The 25,173-nt window shown below is 39.6% G+C and overlaps 3 protein-coding genes across 5 annotated transcripts; all 3 read left to right on the top strand.

The window, feature by feature from the left end:
* Positions 1-166: 166 nt before the first annotated feature.
* On the top strand, positions 167-4,594 carry LOC122764964 (tumor necrosis factor receptor superfamily member 14-like). Its single transcript, XM_044018999.1, has 5 exons — positions 167-173; positions 761-916; positions 2,631-2,718; positions 3,218-3,332; positions 3,444-4,594. The coding sequence occupies exons 1-4, from the start codon at positions 167-169 to the stop codon at positions 3,312-3,314; spliced, it is 348 nt and encodes a 115-aa protein (XP_043874934.1). The 3' UTR covers positions 3,315-3,332; positions 3,444-4,594.
* A 1,803-nt stretch (positions 4,595-6,397) lies between these two features.
* On the top strand, positions 6,398-16,403 carry LOC122764958 (tumor necrosis factor receptor superfamily member 14-like). Of its 2 annotated transcripts, none has more exons than XM_044018995.1 (10): positions 6,398-6,800; positions 8,669-8,782; positions 9,241-9,331; positions 11,215-11,340; positions 13,252-13,407; positions 13,876-13,963; positions 14,463-14,632; positions 14,744-14,769; positions 15,018-15,063; positions 15,145-16,403. In XM_044018995.1, exons 2-9 carry the CDS (start codon positions 8,750-8,752, stop codon positions 15,051-15,053), a joined length of 726 nt encoding a protein of 241 aa, XP_043874930.1. In that variant the 5' UTR covers positions 6,398-6,800; positions 8,669-8,749; the 3' UTR covers positions 15,054-15,063; positions 15,145-16,403. The 2 variants fall into 2 exon arrangements, with proteins under 2 accessions (XP_043874930.1, XP_043874929.1); XM_044018994.1 differs by having other exon boundaries at positions 6,399-6,800; positions 15,245-16,403.
* Positions 16,404-16,727: 324 nt separating this feature from the next.
* On the top strand, positions 16,728-23,516 carry LOC122764960 (tumor necrosis factor receptor superfamily member 14-like). Of its 2 annotated transcripts, none has more exons than XM_044018996.1 (6): positions 16,728-17,693; positions 17,821-17,913; positions 19,700-19,825; positions 19,956-20,114; positions 20,661-20,745; positions 22,017-23,516. In XM_044018996.1, the coding sequence occupies exons 1-6, from the start codon at positions 17,669-17,671 to the stop codon at positions 22,159-22,161; spliced, it is 633 nt and encodes a 210-aa protein (XP_043874931.1). In that variant the 5' UTR covers positions 16,728-17,668; the 3' UTR covers positions 22,162-23,516. The 2 variants fall into 2 exon arrangements, with proteins under 2 accessions (XP_043874931.1, XP_043874932.1); XM_044018997.1 differs by lacking the exon at positions 19,700-19,825 and adding an exon at positions 19,826-19,863 and having other exon boundaries at positions 19,979-20,114.
* Positions 23,517-25,173: the final 1,657 nt, after the last annotated feature.

The raw sequence follows: 25,173 nt of genomic DNA on the forward strand, positions 1-25,173 counted from the left end.
GTCAAAGGTCACAAATGCTTTCACTTTCTCACTCACTCAGGGACTCAAACTGACTCTGATTAAACACCTCAGACTTTTTTTCTTGTCATCTTCCCTGTTTTTGATGTATTGTCTTATTTTGAATGTACATTTTGATATAATGTTGATGTCGCTCCATTATTTGGAAATGAAATGTTTGTTCACTGTTGTTTCCCATGTTTGTGAAACTTTGATATTTACATACATGTGTTTTTGATTCATACACATATTATTGACCAATTGATCTTTTTATGTTCACAAAAGATACTTTTTGTGTGATTAAGCATCACTTGGTGGCCAAAATAAATCTTTCAAAAACCTGTTTAAATCTAAAATTATTATAAATTAATTCACCCTTTTCTACTCAAATTTGAGCCGGCTTCTTCTTTGAGAAGTCAGAAATGAATCAAGCATCATATTCAACCAATAAAACTATTGTTTTCTGTTTATGAATGTAAATTAAATTATTCTAATTTGACTCTTTTTTTGTAAAACGGTAAATTTGACAAAAATAATTGTATTTTAGTATTTAAAAATATCACTTCACTTAAAGAGCTTCTACATACTGGTGTATTAACTGTTACAGAAGCTCTTGTGTCCTTAGATAAAGATTTATTTGTTGTAATGGAGGAAGTGTGCGCTGTGCAGCTCTACCTGTTTGCACACACACCACATACAAACCTTTGCACCTTCAGTCATGTGATTGATTCCTTTAATGATTACCTCTGTGTGTTGTCAACAGCTTCTGGCCTGAAGACAGTCAGTCCATGCACAAGAACACGAGATGCACTCTGTGAACCTCTGGAAGGATTCTATTGTATAAAATCCAAAGGCTTATACTGTGATGCAGCAGAGAAACACAGACAGTGTAAACCAGGACAGTACATCAGAGATAATGGTATGTATATATACATGTACATGTACATATACGTGTTTATATGCATGTATATATACATATAAACATGTATGTATACATATATATACATATATACGTATGTGTGATAGAGTGGGTACATAGTGGGAATGTGCTGGCTTGATAGCACTTTGAGGACAGGGGCTCCGATCAGAGAGCAGGACACAGAGAGGTTCCTTATTGTTCTTTAATGGTTAGTTGTTGGAGTTACAGGTGGGTCAGTGGACATATGTGGGTGTATGTGTGGTCCTAACATAAATGAAAAGAAAAGAATTATATATTGTAATATCCAGTCATCATTATCTACTAATGACATTAATTATTCATCTCAAATAATCACCAAAAATATACAAATGAAATAAGATGTAACTTTCCTAAGTGAATTATCAGTTTAACTGACTTGAACAGCATTACAATAAGTCAAAACACATCATCCCTGAGTAACTTGCCAAAACACAGTATTTTATGGCCAATGTCGCCATCTAGCGGACAAAATAAATCACTGCAGTACTCGAGACGACCAGACGGCATTTAACCGCGAGCGAAACTTCAACATAGTTAACTTAGCGAAAATGCAACAGCCAAAACGGCAAGAAAACAAGACCATTGACTTATAATGACAGTATTCACGGTCCAACAAGGCAGGTAAACTCACGTTTCTGCATAAACGCACACGACTGGTATCCACCATAGTTTCACCGCACCTCGGAATCACGTCCCTCCTCGTTGAGAGAATATGACGTCACATAGGTATGGAAAGCATACTAGGACAAACTAAAACGAAACTCAAAGGTGTAAATGGGCTACATGAATAATACAACAGAAAGAACAGTAGACTTTCCTACAATATGTATACATACATACATGTTAATATGTATGTATACATATAAACATGTATGTATACATATATACATGTTTATATGTATGTATACATATGTATATATGCCTCCTTGTAAACTGCACACACCTGCAATGCATAGGCTTGATTGCATTCCTGTGTAAAACAGAACGAAAGGGAGAGAGGCACACCTACACAACCCCGCCCACTCGGGTCATCACAATATGTATATAACGTGTTGACATTGCATGAGGTCGTGTCCAACTTGACACTGTTTTAATGACCTAAGAAGTGAAGTGAAAGAGAAAGAAAGGAACTCATTCATCAACTGCTGAAACCACATCAGATGCAAATGCTCTGTGAAAGAGATATAAAGTGAGATATGAAGTGACTGGTATGGAGAGATAAAGAGCTCCACTCTGATCACATGACCTGGTATGAACAGTATTTCTGAAGTACCACAAGAGGAAGCTCACTTTTGAGAAAGCACACAGCTGTCATGTGATTTGAGACTAATTTACAGTCACATCTGTATTTATTTGGAATTAGTAAACAAACATTTTCCAAGTAAACTTGATTTTATGTGCATTATTTAGAACGCAGACACATTAATATGAAAAAGTCGTGACCTATTTGTGTGTCCCGACCCAGTGTTTTGGAACCACTGAGCTGGACCGCCTTTTAAAATGGGCTGGTGATGGAAATTGACTCAAAAACACGTCGTCCCTCCCTCGGGTTTTATTTTAAATGTTTTCTTTGACACTTTGAATGTATTTGTCGGATGTTTTGATGTGATTTTAAACTTGTATCCCATCATTCTGTGTTCACTCCTCACTGTATGTGTCATTTGCATTTGTACAGGAACAGCGTTGACAGACACAGTTTGCACTGACTGCAGTGCCGGGACATTTTCAGATGGGACGTTCACCACTTGTCGGCCGCACACGCAGTAAGTGACGCTTTCACGACACGTCCATCCTAAATCAGTCACAACATTACATTTTGTATTTGTATTCAGAGTGTGGACGTGGGACGGGTGTGGCCTTGGACACTAGACAGAGGGGAGCAGACTGGGTTTGGACAAACATCCAGAAATGACTGTTTGGGCTTGGAAACTTGTCAAACTGACATGGAAAATTCAAGTTCTTTCAGTGAAATAGGGTGTGTCCATGGGGCCCGTGGAGGATAAAGCGGTAGAAAATGGATGGATGGATAGTTTAGTATTTTCTTCCTCCTGTTGTCGTGTAACGATAACTTGCTGTTTTCTTGCTGTAACCATAAATGAAGTCTACAAACACCTGTGACAGACTCACACAAACATCCTAGGAAAAATCCTGTGTGTTGACTTCAGGTCGAGCTCGAGTCGGGTTTTTATACGGAAAATGGTTTGTTTTTAGCTGCAGGTAATGTTTGTAGTGTCCTGAGAAAATGTCCCTCTGTTGTTGCAGCAGCATCAATGATGCAGACGGCATTGTCATGGACTTCATCGTCATCGTCATCACTTTGTGCGCTGGTAGAGGTGCAGCTTTGCTTTGTACTTCCTGAAGAAGAAATGTCTATCAGGTAGGGTCTGTGTGGAGTTACAGACGTTAACATGGTTCAATGAAAATGATAATGGTTTCTGCTGAGTCATTAAACTGCTGCTCTCTCTCTCACATCACCCTCACACTCAAGATTCAACCGACATTTGCCTCAGTGGCCCCTGAGCAACGGACTGTCCAAGGAAAATCCGTAATAACAAGGATTTGTGAGAAATTCTACAATTGGTTGTCTGAGACAACAGAGGCGGTTGACAGGATGGTCGCGGGCGTCCAGTGAAGCACCAATATGGGGTTGAAAAAAATCCCATTTGGAACTTGTACATATTGATTTTTACAAATATAGATGTGTATATGTAAATAATATGACATTTGTGAACTGGGTCTGATATCTCACCTCTGGCAAAAGTACATATATTATTAAAGCCACAGGATCTGCAGACTTCTTATCTGTCTGTGGACTTTCAACCACTCCAGACAAGAAGTGCATCACCTGGTCCACTTGGTCATCATCTTCAAAAAGAATCAAGGCCCTGTCCTCCTTCTTCTTCTGCCCAGGGAGACACAATGTCGCCTCTGATGATTTTCTATAAATATATTATAGGGGTTTAGTTTGTGTATTCATATATAAATACACAAACACCACACACGATGCCATTATTGCAGCATGCCTTCATCCTGAGTAATGACATGAACAACAGACAACTGGACTCACATCGTTGCTGTTTGGTTGTTGGGCCTTTCCTAAAATTAAATTATACAACACATAAATATGAACATTGAATACATGTGATCTTGTGACATACACCAACTATGATGAACCTAGACACATCCTCAGTGATGTTACCTGGAGTCCTTCAGCGTTCCGGGTCTTTCAAACATCATACAGACGTTGTTCAGACGACCCAGCCGAGGGCGATCAAGCCCCGCCTTGTGTCCAGGTGAATAAGACATTTTCTTTCCCTGATCATTTGCACTTCCTTACGTAGCACAAGACTCTTTGAAGACGTGTCATCTTGTTTGGCCACAGTGACATCACCACACAAATGCTTAGACTAACCAAGTCTTTGGGAGGAAATCTTACTGTAGGGATGGTCTGTGAATGTCCAGTGGCACCTGTAGACAATCATCACAATCATGATGGTGCCGGCATGTCTCAAGTGCAAATGTCAACAACTTCCAAAAGAGATCCATGTTGAATGCAGAATGACACAGTACCATAGTAAACATACATGTTTTTTTGCATCATTTTTTATGATGGTCTGCTGTGGACGCTGGAGTTGCCGTGGACGCTGGAGTTGCCGTGGACGCCGGAGTCACCGTTGCAGCAGGTTTTAAACTGATTTCAGGGCATCTGATGTTTTTTATTCATCATCTCCTCAAATAAAAGTACATGTGAATGAAACACTTTCTCACAGAACCAATCTGTTGGCATCAACATAAAAGAATATAGACAAATACAGTGCTTAACAAATGTATTAGGCCACCACCCAAAAGCCACAGCTGCCCCAAAATAGCAGCACTGGTAATTAATGATCAAAATAACCTTTTATGTTTCAGTTTTCTCCTTAACCGGATTTATACTTTTAATGCTAAAACGTAATCATTGTTACCCATGGACTTTAAAATTTACTGTTTCACAAAAAAACAACCCAGAAGAAATAGTATTTCTTGATTAAGGCGTCAAATGAGTTATTTTCTTCAGATCCTGTTTGAATGTTATAATCTCCCAGAAAAGAAGGCCCAGTGAGCCGTTAACTCAAAACTGAAAATAAAAAGGTTTCCTGTTTTCCTTTGACTGTCCACCCTTTCACTTCCTTCATTCTGAAAATGATAGTTAATGCTGACCAAACCAAGCCTCAAACACTTTCACTTACTGTATCATTGTCCAATAGTCTAATATTACCATGGTGTATGTGCAAAATGTGCATGTTCACACTTCCTGTGGAATTAGTCTTTGATAACAGGGCGTTTCCTTTTAAACTGAATCCCAAATCATATGTTATTAGTCTCATATTTGACACTTTGACGGGCTTTTATTTTGAAACTATACATCAGAATGTGGGCCACACGGTGGTGTAGTGGTTAGCACTCTCGCCTTGCAGCGAGAAGACCCGGGTTCGAGCCCCGGTTGGAACAAGGGCCTTTCTGCATGGAGTTTGCATGTTCTCTCCGGGTACTCCGGCTTCCTCCCACAGTCAAAAACATGCAATGTGGGGATTAGGTAAATTGGACACTCTAAATCAGGGGTGTCAAACTCATTTTTGTTCAGGGGCCACATACACCACAATTTGATCTCAAGGGGGCCGGACCAGTAAAAATAGCAAAATAATAGAATAATAACCTATGAACAACAAGAACTCCTCTGTTTTTTTTTCCTTTGTTTTACATTTAATGAAGGATCATTTTACAAAACATGAAATTTCTTGAGAAATAAAGTGCAATTTCAACAATATCATGCCTAAATTTACTATTTACACAGCACACTGGATATCACGGGTATCTGGAGCATTTGACATTACGTTTAGATTAGTGTGAAATTTTAACAAATTCATCCTGTGGGCCGGATTGGACCCTCTGGCGGGCCGGTTCTGGCCCCCGGGCCGCATGTTTGACACCCCTGCTCTAAATTGACCATAGGAGTGAGTGTGAGAGTGAATGGTTGTTTGTCTCTAGTTGTGTGTGGGCCTGCGATGGACTGGCGAACTGTCCAGGGTGTACCCCGCCTATCGCCCAATGTAGCTGAGATTGGCACAGCACCCCCCGCGACCCTCTGGTGGAGGATAAAGCGGTTAGATGATGACTGACTGACTGACTGACATCAGAATGTCTTGACACTGACTGGGTCACACTACAGGGTAGTGCGCTATAACCCTGAAGTGGAATTAGTCTGCGATAACAGGACGTTTCCTTTTAAATTGAATCCCAAATCATATGTAATTAGACTCATATTTGATTTTAATTTGAAACTATACACCGGAATGACTTGAAACTTCCTGGGTGGCAATATGAGGCGGTGTATGTCTACGATTACCCTGAAGTGAAATTAGCGTGTGGAAACATGGCCTTGTTAGAAATTCCAATAAAAAAAAAACAACTATTGGTTTAGCCTTACAATTGTCGATTATTTGAGCTTTTATTCTGAAAGTAAATATCACAACGTCCGTACATTTCCGTTGACAGTATTTGCTTTCGATGATAGTCTTTCGCTATGTACCAGATGAATGCTTTTATTTTGAAACCAGTTCAGAGACGCTATTACCGTAAAGCTACTATAATCACGTACAGCAAAAAACTGGGTCGGACTTTGAACAAGTCGTGATCGGGCGAGAGAAGCTAACGGCTGCTACTTTGTACCGGATATCGCTGGGTGGAAAACAAATGCGAATGTTTGTTGAATATTCGACCTGAATCTGCTTCACTAATAAACGTCATGAGAACTTCACGTGACAACTGGCTAATCTGAATAAATAGAACCTGACTGTTCGTGAAGGTAAGTAGTCTTGTAGTCTTACGTGTTTACTTCTTGTGTTGCATAAAACAGAAAGAGAAAGTCGTATACAGTATTTAAAATGCGGACTGTTTTCTTTTGTTTAAAACAAAAACTAAATACCTTTCGCGCTAAGTGAGCTTGAAGGCTTAAATGGTAAAGTTTAAAAACACTTGTTCAACGTTTATCGTGTTTTAAAGAGATAAGGTAAGGCGAGAGCTACAGCTATAAACAACAAACCCGGAAATAACACAAACAACACTTTAATTGCCTTTAATTTCCTTGAAAAACGGTAGAAATGCATGAAACTCAGCATGGTCATAGTCAGAGTCACTGTGAACACTGTGAACAAGAGTGTACTGGGCATATATTGGACAGCCCATGGCCAAGTGGAAAGGAAACTTGACTTGTAACCAGAGGGTCGCTGGTTCAAATCCCCACCCAGCCAAAAAGGGTGCTACTCAGTGTGGCAGCCCACTGCTCCTAATTCTTAATAAAAACCAACTTTATATAAATGTTAGGATTTGCATCTGTGCAAAGCTTCTTTATAGTTTCCTCTTCACTAACATGCAGTAGAAACGGGTCAAGTGTATTATGGTGACAGTCAGAATCATCGTGAACAGTGAGAGACTTGACTGTTAATTATTCATACAACACTTTAACTAACACTTAAACACAAAGAGCAGCACACGCATGGTAGATTGTTACAACATGTTTCTGTCAGCCTGTTTATCTCGTTCATGTAAACTATACGCTGAAATGTTATTTTACACTTCTTAGACTTTGGCCCCTAAAAGTCAGAATCAAACTATTTTTTTCTAAAAAAAATTAGACTTCTTTTCTTGTCATCTTCCCTGTTTTTGATGTATTGTCTTATTTTGAATGTACATTTTGATATAATGTTGATGTTGCTCCATTATTTGGAAATGAAATGTTTGTTCACTGTTGTTCCCCATGTTTGTAGAACTTTGATATTTACATACATGTGTTTTTGATTCATATGTAGATTATTGAATAATTGATCATTTAATGTTCATAAAAGATAGTTTTTTTTTGGTTAGGGTGATTAAGCACCACCTGGTGGCCAAAATAAAGCTTTCACTGTCATTCACGGGTGATATTGTAGTTTTCTTGTTAATGTTTCATGTTTCTGTCAGCCTGTTTATCTTGTTCATGTAAATGATACACTTAACTCTGAAAACTGCATGGTTTGTGATCAAAATAATACAATAATAATTAAAATCATGGTTTTTGGTCACATTTTAAAAATCCCACATGTATACTATTGTACGACCTTAATAGGAGCAGCCCAACCCCTTTCTTTGAGGCTCCCATTGGCTCCCGCTGAAATTCAAACCAACACAGCATTGACGGCACCTATCAGACTATTCTTCAGAGATAATGATATATGATAAATTTCGTCCATAGTCTCAGATTGGAGAAACTTAAGTCTTGGAAAACCTGAGTGGAAATAAAAAGGAAAACTAAACATATTCTCTTCATGTGTAATAAATATCTTGTGACAAGATGTTTGACATATAATGTGAAAGTGAGGTCTGTCTGAACACTGGCTGTCAGTACCATGTTCACTCTACCAATTATGCAGCAGAAATCTAACTGCAGCTCACTTTATCGCGGTGAATAATTGGGAATAAATCACTTAGATTGTAGAACCTGCTGAGACGAGAGCCTTTTTTTACATACAAGAGAAATAACGTTTTTATAAAACCAAAATACTACATAGATAAAAAGAAAGAGAGAAAAGAAAATACAAAAACTAACATTGACACAAGTTCAAACTACAACACTAGACTCTGTTGGAGTTTACTGTTAGTTTTTAAAGTTTTCTTCTTTGTCCTCTTCATATACAGATCTTATATCTCCCTCCTCAGCACAGATCTAATTGAGATGGTGTCTTCAGCACAAGAAACTCCGCCAAACACTCTGTCAAAATGTTTTCTGTGAGAAAAGCAGCATCTTTGTTGGTAACGTATTTTTAACCTCATCTCTCTCTTACTGTTTGCTGTTTACCTTTTAACTCTAGCATAGATGTCATCACCCACTCAGTAGAGGGTTTTTTTATGTGGTAGTGGAGTTTGGCCATGAGTGTGAGAGTGGATGGCTGTTTGACTCTATGTGATGAACTGACGACCTGTGTAGGATAAAGTGGTAGAAGATGGATGGATGGACAGACACCAGTGTGATTGGCAGCTGTATCCTCCAATAAGAGCCTGGTGGCAGTTGACGTCTGTGGATTAAACACTTCACAATGGGAGTTGATTTGGCAACAGTAGCTATAACAAGCTAAATAGCTTATTTTGGTCTGGTCATCCTCGGGGTATCCTCTTCTTCCTTTTTCCTTGAACACCTCGCCTCTTGTCGTCAGTCATGTCAACATTTGTGATCAAGAGATGGTGAAAAAACCTTGCTCTGTTCTCCACAGCTCTGCGTGATCAGTGTCTGCAGAGGAAGTTCACGTTGTATTCCATCATATTACCAGGCGGGAACTGAGTGCTGTCCAAAGTGTTCACCTGGTAAGATTCCGCCGAGTGATCAACCATGCTTAACCAGAATGACAAACTTCTACTGACGTCAGTCTTAAGGCCTGTACATAAAGTTAGTTGTGGCCAGGACATTACATACTTCACGAGAAACTCGAGAAGTGCAGACATCTGGTAAATCCTCATAGGGAATGACAACATTTCCACATTAACCACACACAATCACACAATATTTGTCGGACACCACACAAGAAAGAATCTGCCCAGACGATGTGTCGAGAACGAGCTGCAAGAAAGAGAACAGAACGTCTGTGTTCTTGTGGAGAATGTGCAGGCCTTTACCCCCTCAGGAGTGACACTGACATACTGTGAATGAGGGGCAGATATTAGATTTTTCTTCTTTCTGTGCCTTTCATTCTTTTTGGTATTGTTATTTTCGTTAGAGTAACGGCTGCAGTCTTGTTCTTGTAGCCGGAGAATAAGGCTACGTTTACATGATGACGGTCTGAACAGAAGACACAAAAGTGGCGTTGTTGTAGTTTTCTAGGAGCAATGGCCGTCTCGTAATGGCGTATAACAACTTTTGTCTTAAGAGCAAAACGGAAGCAACAGCCAATCAAAAGACATCATCACATTAAGTCCGCCTCCAAACGGCAACAGGGAGCTGAAAACTTGCATCCATCCAGAGAACGGCAAACGGCAAAATTCTGAGCACTAACTAAAAAACTACTGGCTAATATTGTTGGCAGCCAGCAAGAAATCCATCACATGAAAATGGTCTTGGAATGGATTAATGCAATATATGAGATGTACATTAATGGAGAAGACATACTTTTCTCTTGAACAGTTGAAAAAGAAAAATTCTATAGGCTCTGGACCAAATGGACTGAGTATATAAAAGTGATTAGATCAGATTTTCTTTATCCAAGTGATGGTTAGAAGGTCAGAGGTGGTGTGCTCCACTGTTTGTTGTGTTCTGTTTGGTTATGTATGTAAGTAAAAATCCCGAAAGGGCATTATGGACAAAATCATTACAGCCTTCTTCATCTACCCTTCCCTATCAAGAAAGAACCAACTCAATAATCTCAATCTCAATAAAATCAAAACAAAAATGTTTTTGTCCTGGCCTACACACACTTTCTACAGACTTAAGAAAACGTCATTTTAAACACGTTATTCAAATGAAAATGAGAATAATTATGTTAAAATTACCTTTCCCTCTGATGTCGTGAATCATATCTCAATCACAATCAGATATTTAGTCTAAGTCGTTCACCCCCAACGTAGCGTTGAAGGTCCAGACTTTAGTGTGAAAACAAATCAATAAGTACAACAATGAAAGCACCCTTAAATATCTCCATTCATACCAGGTGTTACCGTAATATTATGGCATTCATGGGAGGCGACATAGGGAAGAGGGAGGGAGAATACAAATAGTAACAATGTCCCGGAAGGCCCAGCAGCTTGAATTATTTTTTGTCTTATTTCCTCTTCCTGTTTCTTTGCTGGATAATATGTCAAATTTCCTTTCTCTGTCCCCCCTTTGATAGAGGGAGGCATTGTTGGTTTCTCTCTCTGGAATTGCCTCATCCTTCTGTTTTGTATTGCCTATTTCATCTGGTATCATTCCTAGGTAACCACTCTGCATGTGTGTGCATGTGTGTGTGTTCACTCAGGACCTTTTTTCTGTCTGTCTGTCTGACATTGGCTTCATCTGTCCAAAAGCATGGACTTTAATGTCCTAACAAGAACGGCTGCCCAAACGTGTGTGTGTGTGTGTGTGTGTGTGTTCGTTCACTCAATCATCCTCAGTGCTTTGTCTCCTTAGCAGGATATTTCAGCATGTCCACAGCCAAAAAAGTAACACAACATCTCTGACTGCAGCCTAAATTTGATTTCTTTCTTTTTGTCCTCAGGAGAGTATGTAAGAGCAGACTGCTCGGATGAATCCAGCACTAAGTGTAATCCCTGTGAAGACGGAACCTTCAACGATGTTTTCAGTGGACTCAAACAGTGCTTGCACTGCACAAGCTGTGCTCCAGGTAGATGTTGTTGTTATCATGTTTCCCTCAGTGTTTTGAACTAAAGGCAGTTAAAGTTTCTAGTCTGCCGAGATCTACTGGTTCACGTAGTCGTTGTTTGTTGTTTGCAGACAGCCTTTCAATGACGGATGTACAATGTACACGAGAAACTGACAGTTTCAGGACACATTTAAAACACACAAAGCTCTTGGTATGGCTGGTTTTTGGGGTATAATTAACAAATGGAGGCTGTTGAAAGTCGATAGGTGGCGCTGGTTCATGAAATAATGTTGTTTTAGCAGCTCGCCTCAGGATGAGCTAGCGTGGTGCTAACGGCTAACTCGCACTCGCTGTGCGGCTTAGTAGCTTCTGAGTTCAGAAGTTAAAGAAACATGTTAAACCTCTGAAATAGCAGTAGCACACACACACACACTGTTGTTGTGATCATGTGATCTACATGCATCCAACACACAGAGCCCACATGATCAAAACGGGCGACCTCGAGGGACTGTACATGGACAACATCACTGAGAGCAGAGAAACCCAACAATTCACACAATGAGCAAACACTAGAGGCATCAGTGGAGACAACAAGTCCCTTTTAACAGGAAGAAATCTCAGATCTCGTGGCCTCAACTCTCAGTTTAACATCACATGTCAAACCAGTGACCGAGTCACAAGATAAGTGCACATGATGAGAATATTTTTATTTTTGCTTTATACTTCCTTGTCTCAGTGAGACTTGACTTCTCATTTTTAGTCTCCACTCTAGTGAATCCAAGTCAATTTATAGATCGGATAAACTTATCATATCATGATGTCTTAAGATTTAAGACTAGTCTGACATGAAATGCTAAAATGAGCCTTAAGAACTGGAGTCTTGTGTCTTTAAAGCATAGTTGAGCACTTTTAAAGTGCTGATAAATGAGGTACTTACTGTATATAAAAAGTTATGACATGACATGACATGTGTTCTTTGTTCTGAGAATTGCTGTTTACAGTCTTTTACATCAGGGAGCTGGAACCTTTTAAACCATATAGTGTTTAAGCTTCCTTGTGGTTGTTGGTCCACTGCTCACGTGGTTGTTATGTTTGTGTTTTTAACACCAAAGTCACAAAATATCACATTTGAACTAAAAGAAAAAGGCAGTAGTGGACCAAGAACACCTGAATGCCATGATTGATGCGAGAGTGACCATTTTTATAAAGAAACAAATTTCAGATGAACGCTGAGATTAAGCAGCGAGCATAATATTATGACCTAATGGACTCAAACTGACTCTGATTCAACGCCTCAAACGTACGTCTTTAGTGTGGAGACACACAAGAGGAAGTGATGCAAATGTTATTTTACACTTCCTAGACTGTGGCTCCTATTTCTGTACATGAAGCATTTTCTAAAAATGTTGACTTTTTTTCTTGTCATCTTCCCTGTTTTTGATTTATTTTCTTATTTTGATATAATGTTGATGTCGCTCCATTATTTGGAAATGAAATGTTTGTTCACTGTTGTTTCCCATGTTTGTAAAACTTTGATATTTACAAACGTGTTTTTGATTCATACGTAGATTATTGAATAATTGATCATTTAATGTTTTTTTGGTTAGGGTGATAAATTTGAGCCGGCTTCTTCTCTGAGAAGTCAGAAATTAATCAAGCGTCATATTCAACCAATAAAACTATTATTTTCTGTTCAGGAATGTGAATTAAATCATTTTAATTTGACTTTTTTTGTAAAACGGTAAATTTGACAATAATAATTGTATTTTAGCATTTAAAAATATCATTTTGCTTAAAGAGCTTCTACATACTGGTGTATTCACTGTTACAGAAGCTCTTGTGTCCTTAGATAAAGTTTTATGTGTGTCAATGGAGTGAATGTGCTTCCGTCATGTGATTCCTTCAATGATTACCTCTGTGTGTTGTTGACAGATTCTGGCCTGAGGATAGCCCGTCCATGCACAAGAACACTGGATGCAGTCTGTGAACCTCTGGAAGGATTCTTCTGTATAGAATCCAAAGGCTTCTCCTGTGAAGCAGCAGAGAAACACAGACAGTGTAAACCAGGACAGTACATCAGAGATAATGGTATGTATACATGTGTGTGTGTACAAATATTATTTTAGGTAAAAAAATTAAATTAAACCATTCTAAATGATGAGGTAATGACAGAAGGCAAACTGTCATGACCCAAATCACAGCTGTCATGTGATTTGAGACCAATTTACAGTCACATCTGTATTTATTTGGAATTGGTAAACAAACATTTTCCATTTTAAACTTGATTTTATGTGCGTTATTTAGAACGCAGGCACGAGTCAGACTTATTTGTGTGTCCCGACCCAGTGTTTTGGAACCACTGAGCTGGACCGCCTTTTAAAATGGGCTGGTGATGGAAATTGACTCAAAAACACGTCGTCCCTCCCTCTGGTTTTATTTTAAATGTTTTCTTTGACACTTTGAATGTATTTGTCGGATGTTTTGATGTGATTTTAAACTTGTATCCCATCATTCTGTGTTCACTCCTCACTGTATGTGTCATTTGCATTTGTACAGGAACAGCGTTGACAGACACAGTTTGCGCTGACTGCAGTGCCGGGACATTTTCAGATGGGACGTTCACCACTTGTCGGCCGCACACGCAGTAAGTGACGCTTTCACGACACGTCCATCCTAAATCAGTCACAACATTACATTTTGTATTTGTATTCAGAGTGTGGACGTGGGACGGGTGTGGCCTTGGACACTAGACAGAGGGGAGCAGACTGGGTTTGGACAAACATCCAGAAATGACTGTTTGGGCTTGGAAACTTGTCAAACTGACATGGAAAATTCAAGTTCTTTCAGTGAAATAGGGTGTGTCCATGGGGCCCGTGGAGGATAAAGCAGTAGAAAATGGATGGATGGATAGTTTAGTATTTGCTTCCTCCTGTTGTCGTGTAACGATAACTTGCTGTTTTCTTGCTGTAACCATAAATGAAGTCTACAAACACCTGTGACAGACTCACACAAACATCCTAGGAAAAATCCTGTGTGTTGACTTCAGGTCGAGCTCGAGTCGGGTTTTTATACGGAAAATGGTTTGTTTTTAGCTGCAGGTAATGTTTGTAGTGTCCTGAGAAAATGTCCCTCTGTTGTTGCAGGTGTGAAAACCTGCTCAGAGAAGGAACTGCTTTAGCTGATGCTGAATGTGGGGAAGGTGTTTCAAGCATCAATGTCACTGTTGTCATCGTCGTTGTCGTCCTTTTAGTCGTTTTTTTATGCACTGGTATAATTGCAGCTTTGTACTTCAGGAAGAAGAAATGTTTATCAGGTAGGGTCTGTGTGGAGTTACAGATGTTAACATGGTTCAATGACAATGATAATGGTTTCTGCTGAGTCATGCCACTGTTGAGATGTTATTCATTGTTTTTGTTTGTTACAGGCAAACGTGTAACTGTCCAAACACAGGTATGTTTGTTACTTTCTTTTTGACGCCGTGTGTATGATTTGCTTTACATTGTGGGGGAGGAGTCTTAGTGATGATGCGCATTGTAACAATGTTTATCTCAATGATGACAAGAAAGAGAAAGTCTTAATACTGAGGTACCAGAGGGAAGAGGGACAGAATGTCAACAGCAGCGATGGATAGGTCGTTTGGTCAAAGATGACATCACTGATAATTATTCTTTTTTCTTTTTTTACATTTCTCTTAAAAGGGAGAGGAAAACATCATGATACAACCACCAGTCTGAGCAGAAACAGGTGAGACAGTAGTGTCATGCACTATCTTTCTGTGACGTAGTAAACAGTATGTTCAGCTGAGTGTTTTCTTTGTTCTGTAAGTCAACACAGAGGAGATGATGGCAGGAGGAAGGACAGCTGTCTGTTCACTGCAGAGTGAATGTGTTCTAACCTGCTGGGTGCTGTCACATTTTCTTTGTAGAGTACAGAAATTAAACTGCTGCTGTCTCTGTGAGACTGTGGGCAGCACATCAGCCTCACAATCAGGATTTAACCGACATTTGCCTCGGTGGCCCCCTGAGCAACAGATTATCCAAGGAATGCTCCGTGATAACAAGGATTTCGGTAGAAATTTTGCGGTTGGCTGTCTGAGACAACAGAGGCGGTTGACAGGATGGTTACGGGCGTCCAGTGAAGCACCAATGCCTTTCGCTTTCTTCAAAACAGACAAATGCAATGTGCTCCATATCAAGAAAAGTTTGTATCTACACCAACAAACCTGGAAGAACAGAAAAACATATAGGATTCAATGCAGAAAGTACAACTCCAGCGAAAAGACGACACTACGGAAGCTTATTGCTGCCAAACATACAAAAAAAAGTGGAGTGCTCAATATTACGTTATAACGAGAAACTATCTCGTTATTCTCTTTTTCTTGTAATACTGAGCACCCCACTTTTTTTTGTATGTGTGGCAGCAATAAGCTTCCGTACAACGCTGACTGACGGCAAAGGTGAAACTGAAACTTGGAGCTTTTTTGTTCACCACTTTTAGTCGAGTTGTGACCAAAGGGAACCATCGATAAGGAAGTGTGGGGTAGAAGGGGTCAAGCTCTACTCGGGGCTCTTGGAAACTTTCAGTGAGGAAGATGAAGGGAAGTTGATCTGGGAGTTGACGACAGAAGAATAATGTGTCCCTGGATCGTAAAAAGCACTCCACTGCATTATAAGGATCAGATATATTCAGTCTGTCATGTTGTGCGATATATCGGGTCGATCTCCGTGGATTTGTGCATAGTTCATAGTGAACTCTAAAAGGGTTGAAACAGTGCTGGTCATTGTTGCTGCATCTTTTCCTGCCAACATGAAAGTTCAAATGCCCTTTAAAGTTGTGGAGCCCAGACAAAATGTCCCAGTGTAGACAGGTTTGCTTGCTTTTTGTCACACACACACACACACACCTCTGTTCGTGAACAGCGTTCTTAGTGAGGACAGTGTTGCACCTTAAAACTTAACCATCACAATGAAATACCTTCCACCAATTGTAACTAACCTTACAACAAAATCATAACCGTCAAAAAGACCCTGAAAGCAGTTCTCACAAGGTCAAATCTTGTAATAAATGTATGTTTATGTTTTGTATAAGATGTGTCGACTGTGATTTTGTGTACATTTATTTTGAGATGTCAGAAACAACAGCTGGTGTACTTTGTAAACACTTGTAGGATTAATGACGCATCTGAATTATCCTCTCAACTTTGAACTTTGACTTACCTGTGGACTTATGCAGTGACAGTGTTGTAATATTGGTCAAAAGTCTAAATTAAAACAACAAAAATTAAGTTATAAGAGAAGTAGGTCCACACATATAAAAATGTATAGAGCAGCAGAGGAGCAATATTCACCACATGACTCATCGCCCATCAATGTGTTTTTGAAATTTAAGCTCTGCAGTGTAGACTCCATAGAGAATAAGGAGGAAGGTGTTGCTGGTAGTCCAGATTAGGTTTTTTTTTGGATTTGTTTGTGATTAAAATTTGTTTTAAGAATGTGTGACTGTTTGAAAATCTGTTTGATGTAATTTATTCCCCTCTCTCATCATAGCTTCACTATATTGGTTAATGAAAAAGATTTTGATTTCAATATTTGCTGAGATCCTTTTGTTGTTGTATTTTTTTTGTCTTCTATTTGTTTTGCACTGTTTTCTTTGTAAGAATAAAGTTTTTTTTACATTTATTTTCAAGAAATCAAGCATGTATCTGTAGTGAGGGAGAAAAGCAGCAATGGGAGAGTGGTAAAATAAATGGGAAGTAAAGAAAAGTCAAGTTTACACGCAATAATGCAGTGAAATATCACAGATAAAAGAGAATGTGGAAGACGATCTCAGGAGGCGTGGGGTTTTAAGCATTAATAGACTTATGAATGGAACGGACAAACAAAGTCATATTTTGTTGGTAGAATGGCTGACCCACACTCAACAGCAGGAGCAGAAGGTTTGCTGTAATTCACCGTTCAACAATAAGAAGAAGTAGTGAAGACAGGAAGAGGGTGTAGTCTGGTTCGGGGAATTCCTATGACGTCAGCACGCTGTGTCCCTTATGATACGCTGGGATGTTTTAAAAACATGAATGCCGAATTGTTGTGCATTGTTTGTCGCCCTGTAAAAACAAAACAATGGTTCCCCTCTGTTCTTTTGAACGTTAGCTCCACAGTCATTCACTAACCGCTCCAACTCACTGGTAACAATCCTCAGTGTGTTCGCTGAACACTCACTAACGTAAAGCACGTTTCACAGCCATGACGTAATGCTCACTTGAAAGGTTTTACGCCAAAGATTGTAGTTTTCTTATCGTTATTATTATTATTATTATATTCTGCGATTTTCTGCCGTTGAAGTTTTTTTAGATATGTTGTCCGTGTCGCTGTTGTTTGGTAAGTGCCACAGCAGAGCTAAAGCGTTTCCCTGAAGTACGTCGACACAGAAAGTTAGCATTAGCTTAGCGATACGTGCTAACTTAGCTTTGTGTGTGTGTCTGTTTGTGTCTTCTCTCTGTCGTAGGGTTAGTTGTTGGCCTCGTTGTTCCCGGGTCGTGTTGTCGAGAAAAGGAGTACAAGAACCGTGACGGGGACTGCTGTTCGAAGTGCGACGAAGGTATAAAACACGACAGTTGAATTCTGAACCCCCACAGACACATACACACACACACACACGAGCATTGCCTGATAGGACAGAGCATAACGTGTGCTTTTAAATGGTTTTTACATCCATGGCAAAGTTGCTTTTAAACACAGGTTTCCCTCAAGGTTGCGTTTTATCTTAGACTAAATTTGTTTGTTTGTATTCCCGAATATGCAAATAGTACAAGGCTTCCCGATTACTACTCAACAATTTCATTGCACAACATAGAAATGAAATTGAGGAAGAGAAATAAACAGAAAAAGAAAACAATTGATATATTCGAAAAAGAATTATAATGCTTAATATATTTACTAGCAATATTTTTTTGTAATAATAATAATAATGAGACATTTGTTTATAATTATCACATTATTACATGTATTCCACGTTAACTTACACATATAAGCTTGGTTGGAATTACAGTTGGCCATGTTGTTATTTACTTAATTTTAGATTTAGTTATTTATGTATTCCTCTGTTTTTGTCATTAGTAGATTCATTTTATACCATTAATGTTTTATTGTGAAGTAAACATCATTACATATTTAAACATGCACTTTTACTTTGAAATTCTGTGAGATACCATCATGGATATCTTAACTGCAATATCACAATGCAATATTGTGTTATAATTTTAAGATTACATTCCTCTCCTGCTACTGAACAGTTGCTTTTTCCAGCTCCCTCTTTACTAGGACTAGATGCTCATTGGCCCCCAGGTCCTTTGAGTTTGACACTCCTGTGTTCGAGACTCGTGTCTTCTGCTGTTCAATTCAAATGACCATTATCCGTAGTTTGTACACTAAACACTTTTGGTATTAAGAGCATATAACGACGGGAAGCCACAGAATTAGTTAGTTGACAGAACTTACAACTCACAGCCCATTCAGACTGAAAGCATGTGAAGAGGAAATTATGAAACGTACATCTTTGTTTGCTAAATGTTGTCAAAGAAACCGCTGACGTGCCGCTAAAGCCCTCAGAAATCACGTATACACTGTCTGTGGCTTACCTCATTCCCCCACCTTGGTCTGCGGGGCTGTCCCGACCCATGTAGCACATCTTCTCACCACATGTTCTTGTTCCGAAATTGGATTCGAATTTCCGCATGGAGTCCAGCACATGTTCTATTTGTACACGTAAGTGAAATAGTTTCCGGGAGGAGACGTATGTAGACGTTACACACACACATTGGTTAAAGGCAAACCACGTTGAACATACAGCATTGCAATACTAAGACAAAGCGTTTAAAGAGCGGGTCTATGCACTAGAACATCCATGTGTTTGATTCCTTGTATATCGTGGGCACTGTGTAATGTGTCTTTTATTATTAGTATTGTTGTACGACAGCAGTTTCTGACAGGAAGCTGACATTTGTATTGCTTTGTAAACCACTCACTCCTTACTAGGACTGCAACGGACGATCATTTTCATATCCGTGTTAATGATTTATTTGCTACATGGAGCAAAGAAACCAGAAATTATTCACAATTAAGAAGCCAGAACGTTTGTTTTAATAATGAAAAAAAACATTAAATTATCAAAATAGTTGACAATTAATGTACTAATCGAAACAATTGTTGCAGCCCACTTCTTGACATAAGTCAGGCAATGGGCGGAGTAAGCCTCAGAAGAGCGGGTTTAGTCACCCTTTAGATGTGGGTCCCCTTTAGTTTATGGACCACTGGAATAAATGACTATTTTGTTCTATTCTACCTCACGGTAACCTTGCACCATTATCTTGTTTTTTCTTTAACAGGTCAATTTGTTCTCAAAGACTGTACAGACATGCGTAGCACTCGCTGCAACCGTTGTAAGGATGGGACGTTTATGAACCAACCTAATGGTCTAAACATGTGTTTCCCCTGCACTTCCTGTGTTTCAGGTACTGACTCTTTTCAAACCGTAGTCTGTAATTATCAGGTAAACGGGTTACAATATACAGTATGAACAATAATAATAATGTTTAATCATAAAATAATGACCCTGTTTATTTTTTATTTTCTTTTTATTAGCTAATGGTCTGTTTGTCAAGCAGGCGTGTACAGCAAGCACCGACACGGTTTGTGACGTTTTAAGTGGCTACATGTGCAGAGACGAGTCTAGTAGCACAGGGTGTCGCCGGGCAGAGAAACATTCAAGCTGTGTTTCTGGTCAACAGATCAAAGAACCTGGTAAGAAAAATCACAAAGTGGGAGGTCTGATGAATTTGTCATTCCCAAATTTGTGGGTTGTGGCCCTCGGATGGGTCACAGGAGATTTGTTTTGGGTCTCCTAACAAAATATTTGCATATATTTATGTCCAAGGTGGCAACTAACGATTGTTTTCATTGTCATTATTCTTTCAATTATTTTCTTAAAAATGCAATACTTCAGCATTTCCTGAAACCTCAAATTGACGCTGTTCTCAAATGTCTCATTTTGTCCACAAAAGCAAAAGTCATCTGTAGTTTGAATGAATTCTTGATCATACTGTGTAGCAGAGAAAAAAGAAGCTGAAAACATTCAAGAAGCTGAAAACTGCACAGTTTGTTTCTGTTATTAAAAACACTAAAAACCGATCAAATCGATAATCATAATAGTTGACAGTTAATTTAGTGAAGGTTCAGCAAAAGTTGTGATTAATTTATTTAACATCTCTGGGGGAAATAATTGGTTTGTCTTTTCAAAAAGATGGTGGATTCTTTTGTACTGAATCTTGAGTTTTTGTGTCCTCGTAGGAACCAGGGATACGAATACTGTGTGTGAGGACTGTCCGGATGGCTATTTTTCAAAGGATGGTGTGAAGTGCCTTACTTGGAAAACGTAGGACTTTTTTTTCTTTCTTTTTCTTAAACAAGATGCCTCTAATAGCATATAACTCAATCAAATCAATGATTAGAATCTGATTACATGAGTCATGAAACAGAACAATTGGAGATGCTTCCACACAGACCCTGCATGGCACAGTAAACTATGCAGGCATGCTCTGTGATACAATATGTGTACAATGCTGAACTGGTCAGCAAAGTTGGCTACAGACTCTCCACTGGTGACCTGAGATTCCACGTGAGAGCAAATGACAATGTGATGCCTGGGGAATGCAAATTCTCAGAACTCTGGCTCACCAAAGAAAAATACAAAGACTGACTTTGTCCACATGCAGAGCGTGCGGCAAATAATTAAAAGTGGACACCATGGACGAAGCGGCTCTTTCAAGTTGCCCTCCCATCTTAAGCACATTCTGTCCTTCTATGTTTATAAAATGCTGCCACACTGCTCATGTCTTTGACGTGGATGTTAGAGGACTGACTGTTGCCTAAAATGAAACGCTCAAAATTAAATGAAACCACCAGACGTTCTTTAGTCTACCTGTGAATTGTGGGTTGGGCTAATCCAAAAATACTGAAAATGGGGGGGTTTTCTCTGAAGACACGCTGTTACCTGTGAAACAGGGGTGCACTGAAAACACCCCATTAGCACTTGGTACATTCCTCCTGATGAAATCAAATTAACCATAGACTGTATGAAATGAACACGGCAAAAAGTCAACCAATGAGAATTTGAGTCGAGCCAGAACATATTGACCAGTAGACTGGGACTTTACAGCCCTGAATAATAGTAGCCTTGAAACTGGATCTGGATCCTGCAACCTACAAGGTGAGGACACACAGAGAGAGAGAGGACAGGACGGCAAGACACAAACTAGGGAGAGGAAGAACGAGGTTAATGACTTATCATGAAGTCATATTCAAACTCTTCTGTTTGTACAGTATGTAAACTTTATGCACATGCTCCGTATCTTCTTCATTGTTTGGTGTATTTCTGTGGTGTGTAACAGCGCCACATACAGGCCTGGCATGTATACTACAGAATTTAGAGTCATTTGGTGGGGTTGCATTAGTGTGAAGATACGAATAAAAAAAGCATCTCACAACACACAAAAAAAAAATCATTTTCTTGATAAAGTGTAGAATTCACACAGAAACCAAAGGGATTGGAAACACTTTTCATGGGGAAATGTATTACATGAATGTTGCATAGGAATTTCATCACAGAGAGCTGAGGTGTTTTCCCACTCACTCTTGTGTTGACAGGTGCCCGGAGCCCCTCACCGTGGTCACGCGTGGAGACTCGCGCAACGACGTCGTCTGCAGTAAATTGTTGAGAAATCGTGGTTGGAGTTGCCATGACTTATTGTATCTACCTCTTCTGATATTTGTGTCGCAGTCGTTTTTTTAGCTCTTGGCGTCAAAAGTCAAACAACATCAGGGCAGTCTTCGATTGGGCGGGGAATCATTTAGTTTGGTTCACCTACACGCTGCACTTTTGTAAGTGGACCAAACCATCTGGACAACGCCCCGGCCAGTGTGAGCAGCAGTGAGGCAGCGGGTTAAACAGCAGTACCGAAAAAAGACGGCAGCGAGCGAGATACGATGCCGTGCTCTCAGATCACATGTACGGTATGTCCTGTATATCACTCCTATTCAGACAGGATAAGTCTTTACATGAGGAGGTGGGCAGGTCGGGCACAATTACCCCAGGTAATACTAATCCCGTTGCCAATAGACCAGCAGTAAAATGTGTGAGTAAATATTCCACCGTCTCCTGTTTTCAAGAGGTTTTCCTTGGATCTGTGAGCACAGATCGTGGTGACACATGATGACAGGAGGCGACGGTGGTGCATAAAACGCAATTTACCCCAGTTGTAGTTTTAATGAGAATTCTTACCCTGTGTGAAACTGGCCATTAATATTACACATTGTCCAAAAATCCGAAATCACATTACTCCACCTCCTCATGAAACTAATCTCGTCCGAATAGTGCTTTAGGTTCACTGGATAGTCCGTTTGCCGCACCAGGCGAACCGAGACCCATGTTTTCAGCTTTGGTCCGCACCAGGCGAGCTTTCGCACCTGCCCAAACAAAGCCGACTATCCAAGGAAACAAAACTCTGCTTTGGACCGCTCTGGTGTGAGAGCGCCGTAATATTATTTAATATTATTACCAGCAAACTGTTAGATTTTTACCTGCATTAATGTGTCACTTCCTGACTAAATTTCATGCTTAGAAAATAACCACAAATAATCAACCTTGAATCTTGAGGTCTCAGCTCTTAATTGACTTCATGCAGTGACTGAACTTTCTAGTCAGTTGTCGATGTTTTATCGTTGGAGTTAGACGCCGACTGAAGAACAATGTTCGCTGACATTAGTAGAAATAGTGGGGTGGACGGGGAAGAGACTATTCTCCATGTTGTTCTGCTGATAGTAGTTTAGTCCACTAAAGTAATGCCGCTTTTCCACTACATACTCTTGAAGACTGACACCACACAAACACTGCTTCTTTCACTTTAAAATCATTATTGTTAATTATTTTTCACAGTATACATGTTTCTATGGTGTTTGTGTGAGAAAAACACCATGTAGAGCGGTAGAAGAGTCGAGTCGTGACCGGGACCATGACGTTTAAAGACAGACCAAGTCATAAATGAGACCAGGAGGTACTAAGACCAAACCAGCACCCCAGTTTCTTTTTGTGTCACTTGTAAAGATGTGAAGTTTTTTTGGCTTTTTAATAAAAATGACACTGTCTCATTTTTTTGTATATAGATATACATACATACATACATTTACACCGCATAACTACATTCGATTGCAGAGGTTGATTCGATATTTATTTCATATTCAAACCTTAGGTGGTGTGCATTTGGACTTTCTGGGTGTCTCATAGGACTACAGGAATTAAGCTTTTGATATTGAAATGATTGATCATTGTGTGTGGGTCTAAATAATTTATTCAATCTGAACAGTAGGTCTTTCTTATTTGGTTGCTTTTTCATTAATTGCTATTGTATCTAGCTGGGTTGCTTGACTTTTGACTTGTGTGTTTAGTTAAGGTGAAAGTTTGTTGTTGATATTTTGTCTGCTAGGTCAAAGAGAAAGTTGTTGTTGTTTTGACCTAGTTTCTCTTGAGTCATCACCATCACCAGGTGTGAAGTTTCATCCAGAATGCAGCAGCTCGACTGGTCTTCAACTTACCAAAGTTCTCCCACACTACACCGCTCCTCCGCTCCCTTCACTGGCTTCCTGTAGCTGCTCGCATCCGCTTCAAGACTCTAGTGCTTACATTCCATGCTACAAACGGATCCGGTCCAGCCTAGATCCAGGACATGATCAAAACCTACACCCCACCCCGCCCTCTCCACTCTGTATCGGCAAACCGGCTTGCTGCCCCCTCACTGAGAGGATCACAGAGGCGTTCACAGAACTCGAGACTGTTCACTGTCCTCGCTCCCAAATGGTGGAACGAGCTCCCCATCGACATCTGGACAGCTGAAAGCCTCCACATCTTCTGCCGCCGACTAAAAGCACATTTCGTCCGACTCTACCTCGACTAAGACGACGACAAAAACAAAAAAAATCACTTGCTTATACATGGCACTTAAGACTAGCACTTTAAATATTGGCTTACTTGAAGCTCTTACTTATTTCTAGCTCTTGTTTGTACTCAAATGTTTAAATGCACTTATTGTAAGTCGCTTTGGATAAAAGCGTCTGCTAAATGACATGTAATGTAATAATCTGTGGCAGATTTCGTCACCACCTCTTTTCTATGTCCCACATTAGGTGCTGGTTTAAGAAACATTGACTAAACAAGTTTTTATTATGGCAACAAGAACGTTGCCATAATAAACTATATTGAGTCCAAATATCAAATAACAACTGTAACTTTGACTCATTAAAATGCAATATTAACTGTTAACTGTAAAAAACAGTGCCTATAGTTATAAGATTGTTTTCAGTCTTATTCCGTCAGACATTTGACTTCATTTGCATTTACTGACAGATTTATTCACCATAATAAAGTCTGAGCACAGACTGGTGAAGGCCGTGTCATATCCTCACCAAATGCACATCAGGACGTGCAATTTTTTTTTCTGTTTGTCTGTTTTTAAGGGCGAGCCGATGAATTTTAGCAGGAATTACAGTTAAAAACACACTAACAGGCATCTGCCCAGACGGACGCCGCCCTCCACCTTTCCTGTGATCTCTATGCTGGTTACTGCAGCAACCATGGGAGCCGCCAAAAAGATATTTGCAGGAATAGTAGCAGCATTGTGCATACACATGGACACAGTCAAGCTTTTTGTCTTGTATTCATGGCTGAGACATGGCCCCGTGACGGACACGCTGTCATTGCTGTCTGTGGGACAAGTGGGACCAGTTTGACAACTTCAGTTGAGTCAAGTTT

Source organism: Solea senegalensis, unplaced genomic scaffold, assembly GCF_019176455.1.
Source record: "Solea senegalensis isolate Sse05_10M unplaced genomic scaffold, IFAPA_SoseM_1 scf7180000017816, whole genome shotgun sequence".
Taxonomy (NCBI): Eukaryota; Metazoa; Chordata; class Actinopteri; order Pleuronectiformes; family Soleidae; genus Solea; species Solea senegalensis.